The 11767-nt window shown below is 37.9% G+C and overlaps 1 protein-coding gene across 1 annotated transcript in view; it reads left to right on the top strand.

Moving 5' to 3' along the window:
- The first annotated feature begins 3783 nt into the window (after positions 1-3783).
- Positions 3784-11767, top strand: part of LOC135167334 (SPEG neighbor protein-like) — a 38400-nt gene continuing 30416 nt past the window's right edge. Inside the window, exons 1-2 of the mRNA XM_064130443.1 lie at positions 3784-3984; positions 11167-11336. Of these exons, the coding sequence (XP_063986513.1) occupies positions 3945-3984; positions 11167-11336 (210 nt within the window). The 5' untranslated portion in view covers positions 3784-3944. The remainder of the gene's footprint in view (positions 3985-11166; positions 11337-11767) is intronic.

The following is an 11767-nucleotide window of genomic DNA, read 5'->3' as shown; positions in this document are numbered from 1 at the left end:
ACAATATCCGAAACTGTGACAATAAAATATAATTGCAAAATTAAAACTGTTAACGCAACTTCGCATGACTTATTCCCCAAGAAACAATAATTATTCCAGTGCAAAGATCTTAAAATAAAATAAAATTTACGGCGGCATCATTATCAATGCAGTTTGCAATCGATATAATTCTCCCCAGCATTAATAACCAGGTAAAGTTTTCAATGTTTTAAGGTAAAAAGTCTTAACCCCCACGTGAAACCGCCTCCGATACAATCTCCATTTACGTTCCCCACCATAAAGTTACCGCTGGAGTCTCGAGAGTGCAGGCAAGCACCCTATAAACCCTTATCATACCCTCCTCAAACCACGTTTCCACCCCCTGACGTTAACAAATGATATCCACGTGTACGAGGCGTCATCTTAATAAAACGCCCTCCTCCCTCTGCCAAACGGCCGGTAAGTGCACCCACTGTTTTACCCGGTGAGTATCATCGGAGCAATCGAATTATCCCGTAGACAGATGTCCCGGCGATTCAAAAATCCATTGTGCCCATACTTTCATAAATTGCTTTTCACCCCCTCTCCCCCCCTGCCTCACACTCCAATAATTTCAAATGCAATAGAGGCCAAAGGTGTCTGAAATCTACTGGCAGAAGGCGTTTGAATTTAGGTCATCCAAAAGATCTCAGATTTCTCAAGGTACGTGGGTTGAAATTCACCCGAGCGACAGTGGAGGGAGAGTACGTTCCATCAGACTAGCACTTCCTCATGTCTCACTTGAGGTTCTACTTTGTATTCAGACGGTATCTAGCATCACAAAGGGCTTCACTCCAATTTCATTGGGCTTTTCATTAACGAGATAATTGACCCTATGGTTCTCTTTATAAAAATCACCTCATTCGATGAAAATTAACGAAAATCGAAGGCAGAGGGATTTTCTTTTGATGAAGTGAATCAATGTTTTTTTTTTCTTTTTTATATTTTTTATCTTATTGGAAATGAAAAAAACTCGATCGTTATAGCGGACGGTACGTGATGCCTGGTCCCTCTTCAGGTTACTCCTTTTGTTGCGGTGTACATCCGCAATACAGATCGAACGTTAATTCCATTTGATCGTTGGAGGTAGCGGAGTGATTTGGCCTGGGAGAATTTGTTGGAGTTGTGGTATCCAAAGAGCTATTGTTTTGAGAGAAACTACCGAAGGAAAATAAATATCGCGTCAAGGATTGGCCGGGTAGATGATTGCAGGGAGGTATAAATAGGTTGAGACTATTGTATCAAATTCGATGGGATGTCCCTTCGAGTGGAAAATATGTTCGGGTTCGTTGGGATAAATAGGGGGTTGAGGGCTGATCAACCGTTTCTGGTTTCTTGGAGAGAGGAAATCGGAGGTAATTTATTAGTTTTTATCATAATTTTGTGAATTTTCCGGGTTTCTGCGCGGAGCGACAGATTTCGTCAAAAAATAACGTGTCTGTTTCGTAATCTGACTGGCAGATTAGAGAACAGACACGTAATTTTTAAAGAATTTTCACTCCGTGTATTATTAAATAATGTTCGTCCGATGTTGAATGTTCACCTCAATTTTTTTCAGCAGATAGACCTTTCGACTGAAATTCAAATTGAAAAGGGTGAATAGCACTGTCAGGAATTTCATTTAGAATTCATCGAAAGAAATAATCGTAAAAAAGTTTTGAAATTTCTGCTTGAATTTTCCCGTTCTCGATTATTAAAGACTTCACCGTCCAGCAACATCGTCAAGTTCCGAAAAGATATAAGTTTCCAGTGGAGTATTATTTACCATTAATATTTCAAAAAAATAAACTGCGAAAAATTCTTCTCAATATTGAATATTTCACTTCGATACGAGCTCCATGCTGAATAACGAAAAATACCGTTCCGTGTTTACTTTTAATCTCCCAAAAATATTCCCGAGATTTTCCTAACATGGGGATTAGAACCACAATGCACGATGCGCCAGCCGCAGAACTAACCCGGTTGTGGTATTCTCATCCGTCTTGCGGGTCAGTTGGTACCACCTCCACCAGCGTTTATTAGCAAAACTCTATTACTTCTTCCACCGACTAAGACAGAATTTCTATCGGGCTTATAATTACCCCCCTTCCCTACGACTTTTCAACATTTTTCATCCTCCATATTCTTTCTCCCTCAATTACTACAACTAATTATTCCAGCTTCGTCAACTCAGTACAAAGTGAACGCAAATTCATTAAAATTTTCGATTATCCAAATGTGCTTTCTCTAATGATAACGTAGATTCATTAAGAAAATTTCCCTGAAAAATCGTTGCAAATCCGGATTACAATAGACTGCCGCCGTCTCATGAAAGCCCTTACTAAAAAAATCCCTTTGAGCTCCTCATCCTTTCGATGCTGAAAAAAATAATTAATTAATCTCTCGCCTTCCTCCCCCTCACGGCGCCGAATACCGCAAGACGTAAAAATGGCGGCAAAGAATAAAATTCCTCTCCAAAAACCCCAGTCCAATTTTTCATTCTTTTGCAACCCCTTTCGAAAAAAAAATACGAAACCCTCAATATAACGAACATTCGTGAGAGCAGTGGACAGTGGATGCTGCGTGAGAATTTCACCGCTCATGCGCTCCCCCCGACACCTCCCACCCTCTGTGCACCCTCGTAGGCGAGACCCTCTAGTTTCCCTGGTGGGGGGTGCCATCGGCTCATCGCATCTCGCGCTCCAGTCTCGCTTGAGCGTTCGACCGCGGAAATAATTCAAAACATTACACTCACCCCTTCCGCCACGGCTCGCGACCTCCTGCACTAATAACAATTCCTGAGAATAAAAAAAAAATATCCACTAACAATAAAAACTGAGTAGTGATTTTTTTTCTCAACAATTCATCGACGAAATAATAACAATAAAACCACTAAATTGAGTGTTGGCGAGTGGCAAGTGTTTTACATAAATCAGTGATCGTCGGATTAAAATGTTAACAACATCAGGAAGTGGATAAATTTACCATTTTTGGTGGTAAAATGGAGATAACATTGAGGGCGGCGTTACAGGTGCACATGTCTATTGACAATGTTGTGAACAGTGACGATATCCACCGAACAATTTAATCCCCCAGTAAACAGATAATAACCTCATTAATTCTGCTCCCAGCAACTTATCAAGGGATAAAACTCGTCGTTCGATCAGACACGTCCAACTCCCCTTTCCCATACATTCCGTTGTGTTTATTTACGTGACTGCCGACTACACGAGTGCGTGACATCGAGAAATCTACGAGTAGTCGTATCAGCCCACATCCACAAGAATGAACCTATCACTGATAACTGAAAATTCATTACCCAATTAACAATATATATCAACTGGGAAAATTTTACGTTCTCACAAGAGGAAATTTCTCGGGGCCATTTTATCGTGGGTAAATCCACACTTTTTGGAAGGACTATTAAAAATAATTGAACGTCACATCCCGAACACCTGAGCCACGAATGTAACTAACAAGTTGTCGTTGGTGGGACTTTGAAACAATTACAAAGTTCCAGGGGCAGAGGGGGAAGGGAGACAGTTTAAAGGTGGAAGTTACCGTTGGGTGTGCGGCGAATTAAAGGGCGGTGGGGGGGGGGAGGGGAGGGGCGAGGGATAAATGTGTCGTGAAGTATCAGTGAAAATTTAACGAGAATTGAGTTTGAGGTGGAGTGGTGAAATTTTGTGGCAAGGAGAATTATCGATTGTGGCCTTTACCTGGCCCTCAGGGCTTCCTGAGGGGGGGGGGGAGAGGAGGGGGCAAAGGTGGGGGAGGGAGGTGAGGATGGAGGTGATGGGTATGGTGATGAGGATAAAGATGAGGGGATGTTGTATCGTGAAATCGTCAATCTGAGATCAGAGAGGATTTAACTGTGAAACAGTGAATTGAGAAAATTACGAGTGGGAAAGTACAGGGACGAAGGGGGGAATGTGAGTTGAGGAAAAATGAGGGGTTTGATCTTCATTCTCGGTCTTCTGTTCGCCGGTAAGTCATTCAGAACATTCCCGAAGAGATTCTAGGGTGAATGGGGTTGAGAGGGGGCGTGGAAAGGGAGGGGGGGGGGTGCATAGGAAATTATATGGTTGAAAGGGAATGCGTGAAAGTGGAATTTGTTGCGTCAAATGAATCGAATTTGCAAATGCATCAACACGTTATTATCTGAGAGGGAGTGAGGGGTAATTTGATACGTTTGCCAATGCTGATCAATTGTGCTTCTGATTCGAGAGCCAGTTCGGCAAATGTGATAGCCACGATATACCGGGATATTCATTAATTAAGCTGGATCCAACGCCCAATGTGTCAGGTTACGCTTGTGTTGGGGAGGTATTTATGGTGGTATTTTTTCCTGATTATTGTTTTGGGGATTTATGAGGGATGGGGGTGATTATAGTGACGTGTTAATTAAAGTTGGGGACGTTTGGGACGTGGAATCTACTGGTGGAATTTTGATGGATGAGGATTTTTTTTTTTATTTGAGGAGAAATTATGACCGGATTGAGGATTGTTTTTAATTCGGGAATTGGTATCTGGGGATTGGTGGAGTAGATGGGTAGTTGGAGGTTGTTAGGGAGACAGGAGATTTTTTACGGGATTTTGGAAGATGATCAGTTGGGTTGAGAGGAAGACTTATTGCGCGGAGAAAAATTGGTTTGATTTTCAGGAACGTGACACTGGGTTTCAGATACTTATCAGCTAGTGACGCTGGCAGAGGAATTATTTTCTTGGGAGAAGGACTTATCTCTCTAGCGAGGCAGTCATTCACGGGCGATCTAAGTAATGTCCAAATGCTACGGTTATATTATTGTGGGAAGAATTAAGTCTCATGGACGGAGTGAAAAATTATTTTAGAATTACATGTCTGTTCCGTGATGTGCCTGAAAAGCTGATTGAAAAAACTTACTGAATTTTGACACTCAATAATGTCCTATTTGTAGATCCAAGAAGGTGGATTGGAGTTTTAAGTAAATTTATTTAACTTCCCGAAGTTCCAATTTAAAAAAAACTTACTGAATTTTGATAATCAATAATGTTTTTTTTTGACAAAACAGTATTCAGTAAAAATTACGGAACAGTTACTCATTTTTTACCGAATATTTTACACTTTTTCTGGAACGTTCTGGATTTTTTTCTGAAAGTTCACTGAAAAAGTGCGTAACTGTCTCGTAATTTTTACTGATTATTTTTCCCACCCAAATTTCAGCCAATAGAATTGCACCATTTGTTGATATTTTGTATAGCCTACCTCGAATATCAGCGATAATTTTTTGAATATTTTGGTAAACAAACGACACTTAACCAAATAAACCTCTTTTCATGTCATGGCACAATTCTCTTGGCCGAAATTTGGATAGGAAAAATAATCCCCTGAATACCACTCGAGCTTCAAAATTATAGAATATTTCCCTCTAGGTTCCCTGCATACAAATGAAGTCGTCAAGTTTTTCAGGAAAAATCACTCGTGCTTCGCACTCGTGATTTTTTAGCCTGAAAAACTTGACTCCTTCATTTGTTTGCAACGAATCTATCGGGAAATATTCGATAATTTTGAACCACTTGTGGTATTATATGTGAATATTGTTTTGACGGGCAGATTACGAAACAGGCACGTAATTTTTCAAGAATTTTTCTCGCCATTTCTCTTCGCTCTATTCAGACCTTCTTTACTTGGAATTATTCCGAGTAATTTCATATAAAAAAAAACTAAAGAATAATTTAAAAATAATGAAGGGCTTATAGCAGAACCTATGTTAATCATCTGATAATTGTAGTATTGAAGATGTAGCTAATTGTTCTTTTCTCAATGTGGAGCAGAATAATTTGAAAGACTTCTTCCTCTAAATCCAAGTCATCATCAGTCTTCCAAAAATTACTCATAGACAATCCATCATTTCTCACTGGTGAACAATAGAATTTTTCGTAGCTAAACATATTATTCAATATATCATCCTCATGTAACGTGAGAGTGCGATATTTGTAGCTCAGAGAGGATTTATTGACGCCAAAGGAATATTATTTTCGAGGAAGAAATTATTTCCCCAGGAAGCCTTCAATTTTGACGGAAATTGATTTTTCGGATGCCAATTGTGATTATTGATTGCTCCAGAATTTATTGTTCCCGAGAATGATCAGGATCAGGATCCATGTCAATCCCCGCAAGATCTATTTACAAAGTGACAATTTTTCGTAGATTTTTTCATCTACTTTTCGGCGTGTGCTTGTAATCTATTGATCTATGATGTATTGATTGCCATGTACAGCCTTCTGCAGAATGACCGCGAGAATCTGATCTTCGTGGCCATACATTTTCCTATCAATAATGAACAATGAATTTCCTGTGAATAAACATATTATTCAATACATTATCTTCTTATAACATGAGGGTGCAATATTTATCGCGGGGACAAAATTTATTGATTCTGAGGGAATATTATTCCCTTGAAATACCTCGTGTGCCTCGAATCTGTTCTATTTTGAGGGCAACTCATTTGTCGATAGCCAGTTTCAAGTATTTAATTTTGAGAATAACATTTGTTTCGTGGATTTCATAATTATTTACCACGACAACATACATATATACTATATGGTAGCGTATTTACGTAACACGTGGCTGCAATTCCTAGTGCAGATCCGTCAAAGTTTTAATGAATGACATGTTCAGAGGAATTTTAGGAGATTTGAATTTCCAAAAATAATAATTTCGGGTTAAATCCATAAGGTCGAGTGAATACAATGAAAATATTTCGGGAAAGCAGTTAGTAATTGGGAAAATTAAACTTAATTGAATACTGAGAATTTGGATTTAGTTCGCAACACAAAAATGGGTTGGAGTTGTGAAGGTCTATTTTTCTGCTAAATTCAGGGTTTCACTTGAATCTGCAGGTAAAAGGTCAACGTTTAGAACCATTTTTCCTTCGAACAGATAATTTATTACTTCTCAAGATGCAGAGAGAAAAGCTCAGTGACATTTACGCGAAGGGTTTGATCATGATGAAGCGAAAGATCGCTCCAAGAAAATTTGCGAAATGAACTCGACGTTTAACATGATATCAGACATAAATGGCGGTCCACTTTGTGAACATTCAGTCATTTTCGTATTATTTTTATCCAACGTTATGCAACAATTCACGTTCGGTTGGTAATTTCTCATCGACTGACACTTCACTCCGGAAGTACCAAACTTTCGGGGTAATTTTTATTGAACTTTTCTCATCATGTGGTGAACAGTAGGATTTTTCGGAGATGAACGTATTATTCAATACATGACTCGGATGGAGCGTGAGGGTGACATATTTCGACCGTAGGTGGAATTCATTGACGGTAGAGGAATATTATTTTCAAAGAAGAGATTGTTTCTGTTGTAACTGTTCAATTCTGTCGGTAGCTAATTTGTTCAGAGGTAATTGTAGTTCGTGATGCCGGAATAATCACGGAATAATAATAATAGAAGAGAATAGTAAGAGAATAATAATAGTAGTTGGAAGAATTGGGTTCAATAAGGCACCGAAATTTCATTTCCTGTTCAAATTTAAGAGAAGTTGTGATGTTATTCTTATTTTCCTTCGAGATTTACGAATTTGCTTAAATTTCCAACTGATAAAACGGGAATTCAGATTCGGAATTTTTCCCCTAAATTCAATATAGTGAAAAGTGGGATGCTGAAAAACATTTTATTCTATGTATCACCCCCGTATGACGTGAGGGTGAAATAATTATACCGCAGATAGAATGTATAGATGACAAAGGAATATTTACTTATGCAGAAAAGAAAGTTCTCCCATAGGGGAACCGTTTCCATAGAAACTATTTAGCTCTCGACACGATGAGAAAAATTCGTGAAAAATTACGTGCCTGTTCCGCAATCTACCAGTAGAAACAGGATTCTACTTTTTCCTGAAAGTTCACTGAAAAAGTGCGTAACTGTTTCATAATTTTTACTGAATATTATTTTGTCTGCCAGATTACGATTAGATTTTTTTCTCTGTAAAGTTAACTCATTGCTTGGAACAAATTTCAAATCCAAATTCAAATTTTTTTCTAGAAATGCTCATTTTGTTATTACAAAAAAATTTAAAACCACTGAATAATCAGTCGTAATGTCTTGTGTCCTGAGCTTATTCATATTATCATATTAAATTAAAAAATGAAAAACAGTACGAATAAGATAAAAACACTCATTGACGTAAGTTGAATCAAGAATTTGGAATCCCGTTGAATTTTCAGTAAAATAGTTAGAGGTACACAATGATCTACTGAAGTTCTGAAACAATTTGAACTTGGTCGTACGTATTTTGCTTCAGAACTTTAGTAAACGGGTGTACACGGGATTTAACCCCCAAAAAAACATAAGGATACCTCCCTCATTGCCGGAGTGTTTTACCTCTGGGTTTAGAGGAATAAATTTTCTCATGGAATGTGTCATATTATCAGATTCGCAGTTCACCTCCTCGCAAGGAGTATTTCACCCGTTGAAGATAATAATATTTCTCTAAACCGGGGTAAAATGGCACCAAAAAGAGCCAAGCGGAGCTTTCAAGGGGCAAATTACTGTTTTCTGTGTGAAAAGAAAATTCACTTTGCAGGGATTGTCTCGGTCTTCGTGAACATGAAAATTTTCTCTCTCTTTCTTCTCACAAGAAGTAGTATTGGCTCTTGTCGTAATCAGTCACACTCAATCTATCTCATTGCGACGTCAAGTTTTTCACGTATGAAAGATCGAGACCGGGCGAGAGTGCACGAAGAGAAAAATCTGAAAATTTTTATAGTGTGATTCCAATAAAAGTTACTGTGCTGTCTTACAATTTCGGCGCCTGCAGGTCTCAAAAAAATTAGTTGGCCGTCTAGTAAAATTTCTTTATCAGCTTAGGAAAACTTCTATATGAGCTTCGTAAAAATTGGAAGCCTGATTCAACATTTTCCATGATAAAATTCAACGTCGGCAATAATCGGCTATATTCGGCGGCTATCGTTAACCAATCACAATGAGCAATCGAAAAATTGCTGTGTGGCACAGTAATTAAACTGACCAAGATGGGAATTTTGAAAAGATTCCTATCAATTATTCAGTTAATCTTCAATAAAAAATGATAGACCTTCAAATTTGATCGTGCTGTTTAGTAAATTTTACGAAGCCATATATAATTAATTGCCCAATTTATTACAAAAATTACGGTATTGAGAGGAATTTTTATGTGTGAGTAAAAGATATTCCAGTTCTCTAGTGCCTGGCGCAGTAATTTTTCACAGACTTTTCTCTCCGTGTGAGAAATATTTTTTACTTAAGAACCATGCAAAATTTAAAACGAGATGATTCTGTCGAAAATTTCCTTGAATTGATAATAAAATTTATAAAACCTCCTGGATTTAATTTTTGTTTTCGTGTATCTGTCAATTCACGAAGAATACCCTGGTAGGAGATGACAAACGGCCAACAGTGGCCCGAGGTTCGGCCAGTATTGGCCGACACTGGGTCAGTATCGGCCGATTGTCGGTCAGTTCTCATCTCCTACGTGGGTAACTAGTCTTTTGGGAGAGCGAAATTTTTTCTCAATGGTCTTTCACTCCACCCAAAATTGTGAAATACTGCATTTCTCTCAGTGGACGTTGATGCGATGGTAATAATCAGTGAAATGTAATAATGGCGCCACGCTCCGAAACATATAAACATTGCCGATGAAATTTCAATGCTTCCAACTGCGTATTTTCAAAAACAAATCCAATGAAAAATCGTTCAACTTTGATATCCATCACCCATAATCACTCTTTCCCATTATCACCCACTTCGTAATTAGCGAAATGTCATCCTAACGAGGTAATATGAATGTGAGATATTCCCGGAATTAATGAATGCATATAATTGTCCGGTCTGAAGAACCATCATTGAGCTATTTTCTAGCTTATTGAATTCACTCGAATCCTGTCCGAATATTTCTCTCAAATGCGGGAATGTAAAATGGCGACAGTTCACTTTAGCGTTCATTATCGAATTTTCCCTACAATAGGCCACCGATAACGTTTGGAATGTATTTGCAGTTTCACGTACCAATCTACCGCAGCGCTTGCGTTTGTTGGGCATTCCATTCGTTTGAAATATTTATATTATACGATAAAAAAGTTAATAATACAGATTACTATAACATAGCCAATTTTACATAAGAACATGGTAAATGATTTATCCACTTGACCTCTATGATCATTTTTACTATCATGTTATATTATTTCTATTATTTTCTATTATTTTCTATTATTTTTTAATATTATTTTCTATCACTTTTCATTCCTCAAAAGCGTGTTGATCAATTACACCATCACATGGGCTTTATTACTTGTCTGTTCCGTAATTTTCCAGTTAAACCAAAACTCGGTAAAAATGACAGAACAATTACGCACTTTTTCAGTGACTATTGAGGAAAAAATAGGGAACGTTTAATGAAAAAATGCGGATCTGTTCCGTCATTTTGACTGAATACTGTTTTGACTGATTACAGAACAGTCACGTAATTATTAAATAATTTTTCTCTCCGCGTAATAACCGCTAAAACAGAATACATATCGTTATCATTACTGTAATAATGACTACAGTAATGCTCTCAATGATAGTAATTATTGCTATGTGTAAATATTCATAAAGTTCTCTCTATCATGACTCTTATCAACGCAACAGCTAGATCATTAACTAGGAAATTGACGTGATGGCGTTTTATTTAAAGTGTCGAGGTTTACCACGAAATATTGACTTGAAATTCTGCTGTTTAGTTAACCTTCTATTGAGTTTCTATTTGATTGTTTATTTGAGATGATGTTTCCGTTGATTCCATTTGAATAGATAATTTCTAGTGTAGAGGGATTTCATAAACATGAGGTTTTAAGGGGTTTCTGTGTGTTCTGGATTCGCGAGAGAATCGCTCACATTCATTGATATGAAGCACTGAAAGCCCAGCTCAGTGAATAGCGCTTCAAATGCATATTTCTCATTATAGTTAAATGCTTTAACCTTTCATATTCTCTGTTCAATTCAATCCACTAGGTATGCCTCTATTATATTCCCCAATACCTCCAAAAGCCTCTCCACCATGCAATTCCCTGTCTTCTCACAACAAAGACAGAAATAACAACGATAAAAAAAATTTTAACTCACGTTAAATATTTCGTTTTGTCTGTTTGGTTTAGTGCAAGGACCTGCTCGTTGTAATAACGATGAGGACAATCACGAGGATCTCGAACTTGAGCCACTCGATCGTGGACCCTACTTCGATGTATCGGCTTCCCAAAATGTCACTGCTCTCGTTGGCAAGTCTGCAATACTCAAGTGTCGTGTCAAGAATTTGGGAGACAGAACGGTAAGGACATACCACCTTTTCAAACAAATGTGGGAGAAAGAGGATGAAGTGTGAAAGGACGTGATAAAAATTGGTGAATGGAAATCTGTTATTCGGGCCAATTTCATCCGTAAATTATTGCGTGGGAGTTGCTGATCGGAATTGAAGATTATTGTGCACTGAACTATCACGATTTTTACGTTGGTTTATTTTACTTTAGGTGCTGATAGGTGGGAAAGGACATTACTTACGTTCAGGAATTATAAATTACGTGATGATTATGTTGTCGAGGAGGGACTTATATTTTTGGAGGAATTTAAATGGTTCGGTGGGCGGAAAAAAAATTTTGGATGGAAATTGGACCTCTAGAGGACAAAACGTGGGAGGAAATGGCAATCAACGACTTTTTAGGTCAAGTTTTGGTGGAAAAATTAGACTTGGGAGGGTAGTTT

The sequence above is a fragment of the Diachasmimorpha longicaudata genome, chromosome 1 (genome assembly GCF_034640455.1).
Source record: "Diachasmimorpha longicaudata isolate KC_UGA_2023 chromosome 1, iyDiaLong2, whole genome shotgun sequence".
Classification (NCBI taxonomy): Eukaryota; Metazoa; Arthropoda; class Insecta; order Hymenoptera; family Braconidae; genus Diachasmimorpha; species Diachasmimorpha longicaudata.
The sequence above is the reverse complement of the archived record's forward strand: the minus strand, read 5'-3'. Positions and strand labels throughout refer to the sequence as shown.